Here is a 17571-nt window from a genome sequence, read left to right as displayed (position 1 = left end):
GCCCAAGCCTCATGGTCACACTAGACATCAGGAACGCCTTCAACACAGCGAGATGGGACCGGATCCTAGAGGCACTAATTGGCTTCAGCGTCCCAGCCTACCTAGTCAGGATCATTCGCAGCTATTTTTCTGATCGGGTCCTACTGTGCGAGTCGTCGGAAGGAGTCTTCAGGCACCAGGTCACCGGTGGAGTCCCGCAAGGCTCGGTCCTCGGCCCACTTCTGTGGAACGCCATGTATGACGGGATACTTCGCCTACCGCTAGTTGGGAGGAGCGAGATCGTAGGCTTCGCGGACGACGTGGCTTTGCTCGTTGTTGACAAGCATCCCGGTAAGGCTGAGAAAAAGTGTAACAAAAACATCAGGGCCATTGAACAATGGCTCAGCTCAATGGGGCTAGAGCTGGCGCCGGAAAAGACGAAGGCTGTCCTGATTAGCTCCAGGAAGGCAGTGGAGACGGCCACAGCCGAAGTAGGCAGTTCCTCGGTGTCCTCCTCTCGGGCTATTAAGTACCTGGCAGTCATGATAGGCATTAGGCTTTCGTTCCGTCAACACGTAGCCTACGCAAGCTCGAAAGCAGCAGGAGTAAATCGGGCGTTATAAACCATAATGTTGAACATCCGAGGCCCAAAACATGCGAGTAGACGGCTGCTGACGAGCGTCACCCGCGCGACCATGCTATATGCTCTCCCGGTGTGGGCAAAAGCGCTTGAAAGAGAAAGCTACGCTCAGGGCCTAAGTGCTACCCATAGACTGTCGACACTACGTATCTGCTGCGCCTTCAGAACAGTGTCCAACGAGGCGGCATTGGTGATCGCAAGCATACCGCCTATAGACCTATTAGCGCAGGAAGACAAAGTGGTCTTCAACCAAACCCATGCGCCAAGAGGTCAATACGAGGAGAAGCAAGGCAGCACACCCTGAAGACATGTCAGCACAGGTGGAACAACGGGCTAAAGTGTCGCTGGTCGCAGCAGCTGATTCCTAATCTCAAGCCGTGGATAGAACGGAAGCATGGCGAAATAACGTTCCATCCAACGCAGATGATCAGTGGGCACGGTTGCTTTCGCAGCTATCTGAAGCGCTTTGGATATGATGACAAGGGCGTCGGAGTGCAGATAGTAGAATTAATCTTCCAACACTGGAAACTCTTAGTGAAAGCACCTATTAAACAGCAATAAAACGATGAAAAATCAAAACATTTTTCTAAAGGGTGAAAAAGGCAGTATTAAGCGTTAGACTGGTCGTGGCATATTTTTTTTTTTTTTTTAAGTCGATTAAAATTTACAAGACTAATAATAACATAAAAAAATATCAATATATTTTTCAAAATTGAAGCCGTGGGAGTTTTGCGCACTTTGTGGGCGCAAGAGAGGGTGGGGTAAAAGGGGTCAACAAACTGTATACACTACGAGTAACGGCTATAGAAATGTTTTGTGTGTGTGTAATAAAATAATTTCCTTCACATATCCCCTTCCGAATTTCGAAGTTACCTTCACTACTGCATAGAAATTACACATTCAAATTTTTTCAAATTTAAATATATGAAGTTATTAAAATATGCAATTTTATAATCTCATATCATAGCAAGAGATTATGGTATAGTCGAGTTCCCTGACTTTCAGATACTTGTTACTCAGATTGAAGTGTGAACGAAAAATTTTAACATTTTATGAAATATCGGTAATAATAATAAAATGAAAAAGCAAAAATTAATAATTGTTCAAAAGTCTGGACATGACTGTTTTGGGAGGTGTGTGGACATTAGTGGCAATGACAAAAAAAGATTATTACCTCAACAATTTCCTTGTATAGAAAGAAGTCCAAAAAGTCATCTGTTTAAATACAAATTTTGTGAGGGTCAACGTCTGCCGGATCACTTAGTTAATAATAGATAGAAGTAGGCACAAAATTTGAATTATTCTTAATTTGCAAAACTAACATGCGTTCACTTGCAAAACTAGCACGTTCATAAATATTAATCGCTATAGTAAATTAGTTTAATAGGTCAAATATAATTTTTTTTTTTTTTTTTTTGTACTTTATTAAGGCATACGGGGTAGCTGAAAAACCCCTTTGTCACCTTGGTCTCTATTAATTCAGCCCTCGCAGGCGCGCCGGCTAACAAGAGTTAGCTGTACAAAACAATAATACAAATATTCCAATTAACATTATAACAATATGAGAGCATCATCTCCTGGATCTCGTCAAGGGGGACCGTATGATGAGGTCCTTCGGCTGTCTCCTGTGGAGCCTTCTTGGTGGGCAGGCTCTGGACATTGCCTTGGCTAGGCGATTTGAGGTCTTTGTGCAGGGTTGAGTTCCTTACGTACCATTCTCAGCCGGTAATCGTCCTGACGATTTTGTTTTGGGCAGCCTGAATGCGGCGAATTTGCCTGTCGCAAGCCAAGCCCCAAATCTGTCAACCATACTTCCATATTGGCGCTATAATTTGCTTGTAAATTGTCACCTTGTTGGAGAGTGACAATTTACTTCCCGAATTAATTAGCCAGAAGTGCTTTGTCGCTGCTGCACACATTCGCAGATTTGTCACCATTAATGCCAATGTTCCAGCGTTTTGCCCATTCCGCAAATGTTGATGCGAAGTCCTGGATGCCGTCAACAGCATCCTGTTCGCAGCAGGACCTGTAGGTGACACACACGTCGTCAATGACAATACGCTTTTTCATTAGATATTTTTAATGATGAAAGGACGAGGTTTATTTAGTGATTTCGAAAGATATTATTGGGCTTAGCGAACGAGATTTTGCACCGATGCGATATGTATAGGTAACGAAAAGCGAATGATAATGAGCGACTTAATTGCAGAGCGAACAGCTGAACGATAAGCCTAGGGTGTAGGTGCGAAACTAATAGAGTGATCGTGAGAGATGGGAACTCAGATAACGAAGATACTGCTGCACACCCGAGGTGCCACAGAGTTTAACTGCCTCCAAAGATGACATGTAACAAAGTTAAAATTTAGGAATCTTCTATCTTCTAAGAAGGGTATTCATTTAACGCACTTATCTTAACTTTTTGCACCAAAAGATCGTTAAATAATATAATCAACACGTATCGAACGATTCATTGATAGCTTCCCGATAACTTCGAGCTCCCATTTTCTTCTCTTATCATACCCGTTACTTGTAGAGTAAAAGGGTATACTAGATTCGTTGAAAAGGATGTAACAGGTAGACGGAAGCGTTTCCGACCATAAAAAGTATATATATTCTTGATCAGAACCAATAGCCGAGTCGATCAAGCCATATCCGTCTGTCCGTATGAACGTCGAGATCTCAGGAACTATTGATTTTAGAAGGTTCAGATTAATCATAAAGATTCTAGAGACAAAGACTCAGCGCAAGTTTATTGACCCATGCTGCCACGCCCACACTTTTGAAAAATGTGGTTATATTTTTTCACATTTTTATTAGTCTTGTGAATATCTATCGATTTGTAAACACGCCCATCTTAGAGCCATAAATCCGCCCAAAACTGCCACGCCCAAATTTTTTATTAATTGTTGGATATTTTTTAATAATCTTATCAGTCTTGTAAATTTTTATCGATTTGCCAAAAGTTTTTGCCACGCCCTAACGCCTTAAAGCCGTCAAACCGGTCACGCCCACACTTTTCAATAATTTTTAAATTTTTTCTCACTTCATTCCCCAATATCTATCGATATCCCAGAAAATTTATGAAATTTCGCGTTCTCATTTTTACCATCTGAGAAACGGGTATCCGATAGTCGGAGAATTTTACTATAGCATTCTCTCTTGTTTTAACTAAAACACACATTTCGGTTTTATGTTATAATGATAATGCAGTGTTAGTGTTATTAAATGTATTCAATCGTAAGTGACAAAGAGGATATATGATTATTGTATTATAAAACCATTAGATATAAAAAAAATTATTTCTATCTGTTCATGTACTGTTTGTAAGGAGTAAAAAATTAAGTTTCTTAAATACGCGTTATACTGATTGCGTCACTTAGAGATTCTCTTCTTAAGAGCTGTTTCTTATCATTTTCTAAATCAATCGGAGATATTCCGGAGCTGCGGTCGTTTAAATAAGTATTATCCTCCTCCACAATTTTTTCAAGGATAGCATCAGAACTGTTTAAAACTAAAAACTATATTAATTACTGCTTTCTATAAGCTGATACTAATTATTTTACCATTATGGACGACTATCGGTCCATTGCACATATTCTCTGAAGAGCCGCAATTTACGACGGAAACATCTGTAGGAGAGTTAATACGTCCGCCCTTTTGTAAGGCAACAGCTTTGCGTGCATGGCGCGTTGTCAAAACACCAGTTTCAACATCTCTTTCAAGTCGGTGTCCTGAAAATTATGTATTTATTTTAACAAATATTTTACATAAGAATTATTACATAAGTAATATTATATTACCAGAGCGAGATCGAGTTAGTTGACGTTGCACATAGTCTTCAAGATCCTCCTCCTCTTTTCGACTTATAAGACAGTTTAAAATTAGTAAAAACAGTCCCAATCCAAGAGAAAATAATCCTGTGCAAGTTACTTCATTCCACCAGGCTGAGCTTGAGCCTAAGAAATCGATTATATGCAGCAAATAAAAAAAGAATATTCTGTTAAAATTACTTACTAAATAACTTCCATGACATAGTTTCGTCTGGAATAATACCAGCGCCGCAAAGAAAAACTCCAAACACAACGAATACAATACCTATATGCAACATGCCAATACTAGTAACTACCTATATTTAAACGATAAATATCATAAATTTTACTTATTTTATTATTTTAAACATAAACCTGGCTGTCAAGCATTCCCGGGCCAGAACTAACTGCATGACGAGGATGGTGATATTTTCGCCTCACGGATCCTGTTGGAGAATGAAATGTTTCCCCGCTTTCAGAACTTTGCGTGCTATAACGTCTTTCTCGCGCCCTTTTTTGTTCATCTCGACGTTTCCGTTGCCTTTTGATCGCCATTGCGGAATGAATGCCAACTGAATGCATTTTAGTTCCTAGAATGTTGTTTTTAATATAAAATGTTTATAGAACCATTTTTCTTACATTTTTATGTTAAATAAAATATTAATTTTTTTGTTTCATTTTTAATAAAGGATTACGATGAGGGGATTCGTTGTCCAGATTCGTTGGATAACTTATTTCCGTCTACCTAGAAAGTGTTTCCCATCCTATAAAGTATACATATTCTTAATCAGAATCACTAACCGAGTCCATCTGGCCATGTCCTGCCCGTATTTACATCAAGGTTTCAGGAACTATAAGCACAAGAAGATTAATATTTTACATACTGATTGTAAAACAGATTGCCACGTTTACTCTTGCCATTTTCCTTGGATATGCGATAAACATCCATCCACAAACCTCACACCATCTAACAAACGGGAATATTACTTAAAAAATACTTTGCTATGCAAATATTTCAACTCAATCTACCACTCTTAACAAAAAAATTAAACTTAAAAAAGAGATAATGCTATAGGCGACTTCTCGAACTATCAAATACCCGTTACTCAGCTAGTGAAATGCGAACGCAAAATTTCGGCCTTTTTCTGGGATATCGGAGATATTGGAGATATAAGTCCTTTAGTAAATCGATAGAAATTTACAATAGTAACACATATATGAAAGTATAACAAAACTTTTTTTTTAATTGTGCGCGTGGAAGTTTTGGGATGTTGGTGGAGTTAAGTGGGCGTGGAAAAAGTTTTTGGCAAATCTATAGAAATTTCCAAGACTGAAAAAATTATGAAAAAATATCAAAGAAGCGGTTTTGGGCGGTTTTAGGGCGTTAGACTGGGCGTGGCAAAAAGTTTTTTGGCGAATCGATAAAAATTAACAAGACTGCATGTATGAAAAAATATACAACAATTTTTCACAAATGTGGGCGTGGCAGTTTAAGGCGGTTTTTAGGCGTTAGAGTGGGCGTGGCAAAAACTTTTTTGTGTTTGGCGTGGCAACATGGGCTAACATGGGAAATGCTTCCTTCTGCCTGTTACATACTTTTAATCTAATCTAGTATACCCTTTAACCAAAGACACTAGAATAACAAGATGCGTAACGCCATACGGACTTTTTTGCACACGGTTTTTTCGGTGAGGCTCCACGCTCTCTTGAATTTTTGTTCAAGAGGGAGAGAGCGGAGAGCTGTACAGCTAGCAGACTTTTTATACGCATACAGTGACATCCGACAACTGTGCATGCTCATGCATTGTAAATTTGACAAAATATGCCCTTCACCTTAGAAGTTCTTAGACTTTAAATCTATATTATTATTGATCAATTGGCACCATGTAAAAAATTATTGTTTTGCATTGCCTTAACGTTATTATTATTTAAATATAGCTTAGAAATAGTAATTGCCGAATCTATGTACATAATATCACAAAATAAATTTCAAAATTGATTAGAATAATTGTCAATAATTAATAAAGCAATGATTGGTGAGTGCTTGTGTCCGCACTTCGTTCCTCAAGTTATGACTTTTGCAACAAACAGTTTTCATATTTTTATTTATTTTATAAATTTTTATTTTCTACAACGCATTATTTTTATGAAATATTTTTTTCTCAATGTAATGCTTCTTTTTGATTTTGAGATTTTAACAATCGAATATTAAAAAACTTTAAAATTAAAATAGTCACGGCGTGAATTTTTTATCATTATATTATTCCATTATATTTATACGAAATTGGTCAAAACTTCAAATATGTCAATTCGTGGATTCTTGGATCAGAATGGATTTCGGCCCGAAAATCGTCTTTTAGCAGAACTACGCATATGTCGGAGATTGAGTAGATCTAACGTATTATTTTTGAATGTATCCGAAATAATGATATTCATTTGTTACGTTAAGAATAAGTAGCGAATAATAAAATACACGGAAAGCGTTCCGTTGTTAAGTGAGCATCATTTGTGCGTGTATTCAATGAGCATGGCGCCTGTTGTTTTGTAGAGTTTCGTGGAGACAAAGTAAGGATGATGAAATAATTGATTGAAATTGAGCAATAGAAGAAAAGCATCGAGAGAGCGAGCTTGAGTAAATTAGTCTAGTGAGAACGATAGAACGAACAACAAGTAGGCGACTTACTGTGCTGCACAATATGGATACTGAAGTGGAAGAGAAGACGCGCTCTGCTTCTCCGTCATCAGAAGTGGGATCGGCCTACTCCCAAGACCTCTCCAGAGATCAGTGGCGTGCATTATTCGAATCGGAAAGCAAAAATTTCATGGAGTTGATTAAATCTATGCAGACTTCCAAAATGAGGACGCAACCCAGCAAAGTTACGCTACCAAAGTTTAATCCAGACACTGCAAGTGCAGATGTAGCTGCATGGCGCAAAACTGTTCATATAATTATGGCAGAAAATGTGTTGGAAGGAAGCGCTTTGGTTATGGCACTAGGCAACTCATGAGCAACTCAAAGGAGGAGCATTCCAATGGTTATCCCAGATTTGCTATGGTGGAATAAAGTGGCCAGAATTCCTAGAATTATTTACACAACTATATGATAGTGTACAGACGCCGGCAGCCATTTTGTTAAACATGTAAGTTAAAGTAAACGTTTGTTTATTTTCACAAAAAGGAAGTTCTGCTAGCGTCAGTGCCAACTCCGTTGCTGACTCTGCTATCGTCGCTACCACGTAAGCGCTCCAGACGCTGATCTTGCATTTATTGGTTACTGCTGGTGCACGGCCGGATGCGCGTGAAAGCCTTCGTAGATTGTTGTTGTGAATTCTTTTGGTGCTAACTTGTATAACTATGGCCCAAGAGCGAATGAGCGTTTGTCTGTATATGCCAGCAGACAACTAACGGCATTGAACTCGAAGTGGAAAGAAATGAGCAATGAAGAAATTGCTGTATCGGTCGTGCTCGCACATGTAGCTCAAATAGACCACCGACTGCAGCGTATATTATTCACAACGAATATCCAGACACGAAGCGAATTGGAAAAACAACTGCGTGCCTTTGCTTTTGCTAAACGCAATGACTAAAAGTCACCAGACTGTGCTAGTGCTCCAGAACGTAAGAAGCAGAAATTATCATCACGCATGAAGTGTCACTATTGTGCCAAACCTGGCCATCAGTTCGCAGAGTGCCGAAACAGAATGGCTGAAGAAGTGAAGATTTCGAAGAGTAACCCTTCAAACAGCAACTCTACTCCAAAGAGGGACATGTCAACCATAAAGTGCTACAAGTGTGGACAGCTGGGGCATATTGCAACAAGGTGCACAACATCGTTAAGCCAGGCTGAGAAACGAGTGGATATGTGCGCCGTTGTCAATCCAAGAGGGAATTTGCACCAAATGGGTGAGCCCGTTCCATACTTTTTTGATTCAGGAGTTGAGTGTTCCTTATTGAAAGAAAAATTAGCAGATAAGTTCATTGCAAAAATAATAAATAATACTGTGCTTATAAGTTGTATAGGTGAAGTCTCCGTGACATGCACAATGCAAATTCAAAGCCACTAGAATAACAAGATGCGTAACGCCATACAAAACGCGATTTTTTGGCCGTGGCCCCAGCGGTGGGTCCAGGCTCTCTCGATTTTTTGTTCGAGAGAGAAAGAGCGGAGAGCGCTACAGCAAACAGCTCTTTTCTACGAATACTGTCATAGCAGACAACTCATGCATTGTAAATTTGACAAAATATGCCCTTCACCTTAGAAGTTCGTTGACTTTAAATCTATATTATTTTTTATCAATTGGCACCATGCGAAAAATTCTTGTTTTGCATTGCCTTAAGGTTATTATTATTTAAATAAAGCTTAGAAATAGTAATAGCCGACTCTATGTACATCACAAAATAAATTTCGAAAATGACTTTATATTAGAATACTTGTCATTAGGGTATTGAGCTTGCGAAGTGAGAAAAATTAAGAAGGCAATGATTGTTGAGTGCTCGAAGTGCGGACCTTCGTGCCTCAAGATATGTCTTTTGCAACAAACTGTTTTCATATTTTTATTTAGTTTATAAATTCTTATTCTTAAATTTTTAATACTTCGGAAAACTAAAGGCACCATCTGATCTATTTTTTTAATATTTGTAAAATACACATTAAAGTTTTTGAAATATTTTTTAAAATAATAAAAACAAATGTGTATAAAAATATTTATTGTTGAGCATTAAGTGCAAAAATAAAAGTAGTGTATATATATTACATATAATTATTTCTATTATATAAATATGTAAAGGGTAGCTAATTTGATCGGCGATCTTAACAAACGAATTTAAAAAACTTTAAAATTATACTAGTCAGTGAATTTTTAATTATTATTTTATTTCATCATATTGCTACGAAATTAGCCAAAACTCCAAATTTTTAAAATTTGAATCTTCGATCAGAATTGATTTCGGCCCGAAAATCGTCTTCTAGCACAAGTACACACACATTTACATGTTCTCGTCTCTTGATTTTACTCACAAAAGCAAGTAAATTCTATTTTTAGTTTTCTTACGCTCTCAGCGTAAGCGAGCGTACAGAGATCAATTTTGGCCGTCACCAAAAAAGTGGCTGCATAGTGCCAAACCAATGTATGGCCGTTACGCATCTTGTTATTCTAGTGTCTTTGGTTCCACACACCTCATCAAAATGGGGGGCGGAACTTGCTAACCGAACTCTAGTAGAAATGGCTAGAAGTATGATTCTGCATGCTGCAGAGCATGCTGCTCTGCATATCTACGCAATCGCGCCGAGACGTCTACTTTACCAGGAATGACTTTATTTGAATCATGGACAGGGAAGAGTGTCAAGTGTCACACTTGAAGGGTTTTGGGTCTAAAACTGTCGTGCTGGACAAAACCCAGAAAAAGAAGTTCGCTCCAAGAGGCCAGGAGAATGTTTTGGTAGGATACTCTTAAATTTCGAAAGCTCATCGTTTGTATAATCCTAGCAAGCGAAACGTCTGTGTGGGTCGGGACGTCATTGTATTTGAGAATGACCATGATGACTGTGCTCGGATCGAACAAGATTCTGGTACTTCCAACGTTCAACTTGAGAAGCTTAAAGCCATTCCAGTTGTCTACTGACCAAGACGATGATGCACCTGTCGGCGAGAACCTTTATGAAGAAGGAGACGAGCTTTCTTTTGATGGGCTTTCTTCCGAATCAGCTGAATGGAGAGGTCGTGGGTGACCAAAGAATGTGTACACTGGCTTACCCGGACGACCACGTAAGCAGTACAATATGGTCAATACAATGTATGCTGAAGAAGTCCCCGTCCCTACGAGTGTGAACGAGGCAATGAGTATGGATAATTCTGCTGAATGGAGTGCTTCTTTGCAGAAGGAGGTGGAGAGTCTTCAAGCCAATGCAACCTGGACGTTGGTGGATCTCTCAGAGGGTCAGAAAGCTATCGGATCGAAATGGGTGTTTGCAGTGAAGCGTGACAAGACGGGCCAAGTAGAGCGGCTAAAATCTCGACTAGTTGCTTAGGGATGCGCTCAGCGATATGGCGTTAATTTTACGGAGACGTTCTCTCCTATGGCACGTTATTCGTCTATCAAGCTTGTCATTGCTCTGGCATTTGAGAATAGTTTGTACATGCACCAAATGGACGTATCGTCTGCCTACGTATCGTCTGCTTATTCGAGCAGGGATGAACTTGTGCAAATAAAGCGTCTAATTGTCATAAGCAGTACATAGAGAATGTACATCGAATGACTACAAGATGAAGGACTGGAAGCCAAACGTTATACGCCTAAAAGCTGGATACCAAGTAAAATGTGACAGGGTCGAGTGCCAGAGGATAGATAAAGTTATTTACCAGTCTTTAATAACTCGCCCTAATAAATTGCATTCTGTGACTAAACTGGCACAGCAGAATGCAGACCCACATAAGGAGCATGAAGCTGCTGCTAAGCGGGAGATATCTAAGAGGTACAACTGATTTGAACATGCATTACGAGCGTACTGGTGTATCAATACACTTGTTTGTCGACGCGGTTGGGTATTGATTGCTGCTGGAGCTGTTTTTACATGGGCTTAAAAAAAACAATCGAAGGTTGCTCAAAGTAGCACAGAAGCGGAGAAGCGCTCTCGACTGCGGCGAGGGAGGCTGCCTATGTGCGAAAGCTGATAAATGAGATGGGCTTTAGAAATCTCCAAGTGCAGATTTATGGCGATATTCAAAGCACGCAATGTTTAGTAAAAAAAAACGTAGTAAGCATATTAATATTAAGTATCATTATGTAAGAGAATTATATAAGGAAAAGATAATGAAAATTAAGTGTTTGCCAACAGAGAACATGATATCGATACATTACAAAGAATTTGAATAGAGTTAAGCATGAGAGATGCATAAAAATGATGGGATTGTATTGATTGTTGTATTGAGTAGAGATTGATTTTTTTCAAATGAATATTAAATGTAATATTAAATAAGCAACTTGCATGTAGAGGTTGACATATTGCGTTGAGAAGGAGTCTTACATTTATGTATGTATTTATGTAGCAACGCAATCGTAAGGCCAACTCTTTAATTTGAAGTCACACTGAGACTCTATTATATATTATTTCTTATGCTGTCAACTGCCTGCGTGCAGTCATATTGTAACCTACTACTTTAGTTCTAATAGAGTACTCAAATGAATAATAATTTTAAAGTTTTTTAATATTCGATTGTTAAAATCTCCGCTCGAATTAGCTACCGTTTACATATTTATATTTATGTTAATAATTAATTATATGTAATATATGTAATAATCGGTACCCAGGAAACACCACGGGGAGGCCATTACAATTGCAATGGGGTCCTATATTTATATGACCTTCGAGTTTTTGTTTACTGCTTTTCTATTGCAACAAAACGGCTTTAATTTAGTATAAACTCGTTTATAAAGCAAAAATTTCAAAAAAATCGAGGAGAAATTAAAAAGAAAACCAAAAAGTTGGCTCGCTTTATTTTCCACCTAAAATTGCGCACTTTTTAAAAATATCAAATTTAAATATTTCACAAAATATATAAACTGAATCTAATTTTAATTTTAAATATTAAAAATGGGTCATTTACATACATTAATATTAAGTCAAGTAATTAAAGCAAATGCAATGGAAATTATTATAACTACTGTAATTTAAAACATAAATTTTCCAAAAAGAAGTTATTCATTGAGAAAAAAATATTTCATTCAAATAAAACGTAGTGGAAAATATAAATTTTAAAATGAATAAAAATATGAAAACTGTTTATTGCAAAAGTCATATCTTGGGGAACGAAGTGCGGACACAGTCATTGCCAAAAATCGTGTGCCAAAAAATCGTATCTTGTTATTCTAGTGTCTTTGGTGCTGCCCAAGAGAATAAATAGGAAATAATTATTCTTCCGTGCAGACCCCTCGTTTTTTTATAAACAATTTTTTTTCTTTTTGCGTCGCATTCTATTTCTCGCGCGTGTAAATATCGCACCTCGCATAGCGATCAATCGTGCTCTGAAAGAATTAAATTTGTGTGGTGCCAACCAATGGTAAATGAGTTGGGCAGGTGCATATAGAGGCTTTAAGGTCGAGTACGATAGTGACGACGGGTGGGATTTAGAATCAGAAGGTTTTCGTCCTAATACGACAGGTAACACTGCAGACATGGACGGCGCCCAATTACAGGCAGTCATATCTGGAGCCGTTGGTCAGGCTTTAGCCGAGCAAGAAACTAGGTTGATGCAGGCGTTCCAGTCGCAGTTAGATGAGGTGAAACGACAAATGCAAAACTTGCGCGAGGAAGCACCACAAGTGGAAGATAAGCAAAAAATAACAGTAGACCCAAACATTCGATGTGAGGTCAAGCTTGACATTGTGAAGACCATGCCGGATTTTACGGGAGAACAAGATGAATATGTGTCATGGCTTCAATCTGCCGTAGACGCAGACGAGATTTTCAAGCCATATTATGGTAGCGAAGCGCATTATCAGGCCGTTTCGATTATCAGAAATATAATCAGGGGGTCGGCTAGAGGGCTACTAGTTGCCCATAACACAGTCTTAAATTTCGATGCCATTATTGCTCTATTAGACTGCACTTACGCGGACAAAACGTCGCTGCGTGTCCTTAGGCAGGGACTTCAAACAGTTAAGCAAGGAGAACTTAGCATAATGCAATACTACGACGACGTAGAGAAACGATTAACGCTAATAACAAACAAGATCGTTATAACACACTAACTGGACAGTGCTATTCTGTTTAATAATGAAGTTAGAGAGGATGCTCTCCATGCATTTATTGCTGGTATTAGGAAACCCTTGAGGGCCATAGTCTTGCCAGCGAAGTATTTGCCCTCAGCTTTAGAATTGACTAGGGAGTCCGAGGCTACCATAGAGCGCACCACCTTTGCTGCCACATATGCAAAGGCTTTGAAGGACAACGCACTTACACATAAGCACCGAAGGAACCAAAACCGCCCAAGGAAACCGCAGGGAAAACATAGCATGGCCGAAGATGGCCAAGGGAAAAAAGGGCAGAAGTAGTTCTGCCTAGAACACGGGCAGCTACCGTAATCAATCTCCTCAACCTATGGAATTAGGCTCCAGCAGGACTCAATTCTGCCAGCTTTCCTTTGGAAGCGGTGAGCCTGCATAAAAGATTTGGCTCCGCACGTATGACCGGTCAAAGGCGTCAGAGATTGCAGAATACCATGCAACAGGCTGACGATAAAAATTACAACGAATATTATGAATATGCGCGGCCGCAGCGTCCGTTACCGAGATAGGCGAGGATAAATTATCAGATCAATTTGTTAGGGAGCGCTCCCGCTTGCCGTTCATTGATGTGCCGGTCTATTCCCCTTTCACAGTTAGTTCCAATGGTTCTAACAGCGTTCACCAGAAATGTTTAATGAATATTTTTGGAAAAACATCCGCGCTCTTCATTTTAGACGCGCTGACACCGTTCGATGGTATTATATGATTTGACCTGATAGCTCAAGTGGGAGTAAAACTCGGCGCAGAGAAAGGTACAATAAATTATGGTTCTGTTTCTGACAAGCTTCAGCATCATAATTACGACAATGTAAATTTTACTAACGTAAATTACTTGCCGTACCGGAGCCTGTATAAGTTCAATTTCGAAACATGATAGCAAACAGATCTAAGGCATTTTCAGCCTCTAACGAGGCACTGCCTTAACACTTCTGTTGTTGCCACAATTCGCACAACTGATGATAAGCCGGTATATTCCAAATTATAACCGCCTCCCATGGGTGTATCTGAGTTTGTTAAGCGAGATATCGCAGACTTACTGCAGAAAGGCATTATTAGAACCTCAAGGTCACCGTACAACAATCCAACATGGGTTGTGGACAAAAAAGGCCATGATGAGCTGGGGAACAAAAATAAGCGTTTGGTTACAGACTTTAGGAAACTTAACGAAAAAACTATCGCTGATAAGTACCCAATGCCAAACATCCCCATGATACTGACAACTTTTGAAAAGCCAAAGTACTTTACAACGTTTTATTCAAAGTCCGGCTACCACCAGATATACTTGGCCGATTATGACCGTGAGAAGTAAACGGCGGAAAGTATTGCCGTTCGGATTGAAGAATGCGGGAAGCATCTTCCAAAGACCGATCGATGACGTGTTACGGCAACAGATTGGAAAATCGTGCTATATCTACGTAGATGACGTCATTATTTTTTCTGAAAATGTAAACGACCATGTTAAGCACATAGATTGGGTTTTAAAAAGCCTGTGTGATGCCAACATGAAGGTATCCAGCGAGAAGACGCACTTTTTTAAGCTAAGCGTTGAGTATCTGGGATTTATTGTCACCAATGGAGGTGCACCAGTTATTACCGTTGTTTCGTTAAAAACTTCGCGTCGATCGCGAGGCCTTTGACCTGCTTGCTGAAAGGAGAAAATGGCTCTATCAGCAAACACATGTCTAAGAAGACGCTTATTGAGTTCGGTGACTTGCAGAGAGATGCATTCGAGAGGCTGAGAAATGTTTTGGCTTCCGGGGGGTTGTCATTTACTTAAGAGATTACATAGATGGGTCGGAGTGTTCAGTCAGACGCTGCGACTATTCACAGCGAACTGTCACTGACCTACACGGTCGAAGCGACAGACCAGTAAACTGTTTCAGAAACCAAATTATTATAGATGAAGCACGTTTCCAATTAAAGCAAAGCTTGGTGTTGTTTCGTATCAAAACACGCCACTTAATCAATTTCCCCCTGGCAAGTTTTCAACATGACTTAATTGCTCATTTCCCGGCTACGCAGTTTCGGTATTGTAAGAATATTGTAATAGACGTTACAAATAGAAACGAGCAGTTCGACATTGTCACGACAGAACACAATCGTGCAAACAGGGCGGCTCAGGAGAATACCAAGCAGGTTCTCCGTGATTACTATATTCCCAAAATGAGCAGCCTAGCAAAGGAAGTGGTTGCAAATTGCAAAATATGCACCAAAGCCAAATATGGCAGGCAGACAAAAAAACAGGAGGTTGAGGAAACACCCATACGAAGCTACACTGGCGAAATGTTACACATTGATATCTGCTCAACCGATAAGAAGCAATTCCTAACATACGTTGACAAGTTCTCGAAGCTTACAATAGTGCAACCAGTGCTGTCCAGAAGAATAGTGGACGTCACAGGGCCCTTCCTTCAAATCGTAAACTTGTTTCCCAGAATCAGAACAATATATTGCGATAATGAGGACGCCTTCAATTCGGAAACTATCACCTCTTGACTTAAAAACGGCTACCACATTGATATTGTGAAAGCGGCCCCGCTACATAGCTACATCACCTTGACAGAAATCGCCTCCTCCTTTGTGCCAGCTACGAAAAAAACATCATCTATGTAGACAACAGCATATGAGCAAAGACACTAGAATATCAAGATGCGTAACGCCATACGATTTTTTGGCACACGATTTTTTGGCACACGATTTTTTGGCGTGGCTCTAGAGGTGGCACCAGGCTCTCTCGAATTTTTGTTCGAGAGAGAGAGAGCGGAGAGCGCAACGGCGAACAGCTCTTTTCTACGCATGCAGTGATAGCAGACAACTGTATGTGTGCACACGTATGCTCATATATTGTAAATTTGACAAAATATGCCCTTCACCTTAGAAGTTCTTAGACTTTAAATCTATATTATTTTTAATCAATTGGGACCATTTGAAAAATTATTGTTTTTCATTGCCTTAACGTTAATATTATTTAAATATAGCTTAGAAATAGTAATAGACAAATCATAATATCAAAAAATAAATTTCAAATATGACTTTATAGTAGAATATTTGTTAATAGAGTATTCAGCTTGCGACGCGTGAACAATTAATATGGCTTGTTGAGTGATTGTGTCCGCACTTCGTGCCTCAAGATATGACTTTTGCAATGAAAAGTTTTATATTTTTATCTGATCTTTTTTTTAATATTTGTAAAATACACATTAAAGTTTTTGAAATATTTTTAAAAATAATAAAAAAACAAAAGTGTATAAAAAAGTTTATTATTGAGCAATGCATAAAGTGCACAAATGAAAGTAGTGCTTTCTCATTATGGTTTTATGAAAATAATGAATGTTATGCACATAGAACAGATCTGTTAAACAAACTTATACAAGTTTTGCTTTTTAAGCATTGCAAGTGGACTGTGATGATAGCTGATAGACAAGAATAGCAAGCTAAGCTCAGCATTCTATCTCATAAATAAAAAAAAATGAGCAATATTTAAATAATTGGCGACTGAAAAATGGACCCAAAATATAAAAAAAACAATAGTTAGAAAAATAACTTAATTGGGGAACATCGAAATGTTTTAATGTTAAACATTAAAATATTTCAAATCAACTCGAAGGTCTAATAAATATAGGACCCCATTACAATTGTAATATTACACATAATTAATTAACATAACATAATATAAATAATATAAAAATAAATAAATGTAATGTAAATGTAAACGGTAACTGATTCAAGCGGAGATTTTAACAAGCGAATTTAAAAAACCTAAAAATTATAATAGTCAGGGCGTAAATTTTTAATTATTATTTTATATCATCATATTGCTACGAAATTGGCCACAACTCCAAATATGTAAGTTCGTTTCTTCGATCAGAATTGATTTCGGGCCGAAAATCGTCTTCTAGCACAAGTACGCACACATACACACGATCTCGCCTATTGTTTTTACTCACACAAGCAAGCAAATTCTATTTTTAGATTTCTTAGGCTCTCAGCATAAGCGAGCGGACGGAGAGCAATTTTGGCCGTCACCAAAAAAGTGGCTGCATAGTGCCAAACCAATGTATGGCTGTTACGCATTTTGTTATTCTAGTGTCTTTGATATGGGTATGCCACCTTACATAATGCTTTCATTGTGGCTTATATTGTCTTTCTGTTGTGAGAAAGGCTGTGCGTTCAATCTATTCTGACTTTAATGGTATCTGATAGGAACTGCTCGCCATATCGAGGCTAGTAAAATACATAGTCTATCAATTTGATCTGATATCAAGGGAAATTGTATTTGAATTCAGTTTTCGGTTGTCAATGCGCAAAGGATCACTACCATCCTTTTTCTTAACTAATAACATTGGACTTGCAAATGGG

General features: G+C 38.6%; 1 protein-coding gene across 5 annotated transcripts in view; it reads right to left on the bottom strand.

The window, feature by feature from the left end:
• Positions 1 to 3831: 3831 nt before the first annotated feature.
• The window catches only part of LOC116802410, a 72070-nt gene continuing 58330 nt past the window's right edge, over positions 3832 to 17571 (bottom strand). The window contains exons 2-9 of one of the 5 annotated variants that reach the window (XM_032726882.1): positions 5341 to 5395; positions 5230 to 5279; positions 5068 to 5173; positions 4804 to 5018; positions 4634 to 4745; positions 4420 to 4575; positions 4183 to 4350; positions 3832 to 4130 (exon numbers count right to left, since the gene is read on the bottom strand). In XM_032726882.1, coding sequence (XP_032582773.1) covers positions 3967 to 4130; positions 4183 to 4350; positions 4420 to 4575; positions 4634 to 4745; positions 4804 to 5010 — 807 coding nt within the window. In that variant the 5' untranslated portion in view covers positions 5011 to 5018; positions 5068 to 5173; positions 5230 to 5279; positions 5341 to 5395 and the 3' untranslated portion in view covers positions 3832 to 3966. The remainder of the gene's footprint in view (positions 4131 to 4182; positions 4351 to 4419; positions 4576 to 4633; positions 4746 to 4803; positions 5019 to 5067; positions 5174 to 5229; positions 5280 to 5340; positions 5396 to 17571) is intronic. The other 4 variants (XM_032726880.1, XM_032726881.1, XM_032726879.1 and 1 more) reach the window with 4 other exon arrangements.

The sequence above is a fragment of the Drosophila sechellia genome, unplaced genomic scaffold (assembly GCF_004382195.2).
Source record: "Drosophila sechellia strain sech25 unplaced genomic scaffold, ASM438219v1 2R_2, whole genome shotgun sequence".
In the NCBI taxonomy this organism is placed as follows: Eukaryota; Metazoa; Arthropoda; class Insecta; order Diptera; family Drosophilidae; genus Drosophila; species Drosophila sechellia.
This window is presented reverse-complemented; position numbering and strand designations above follow the sequence as displayed.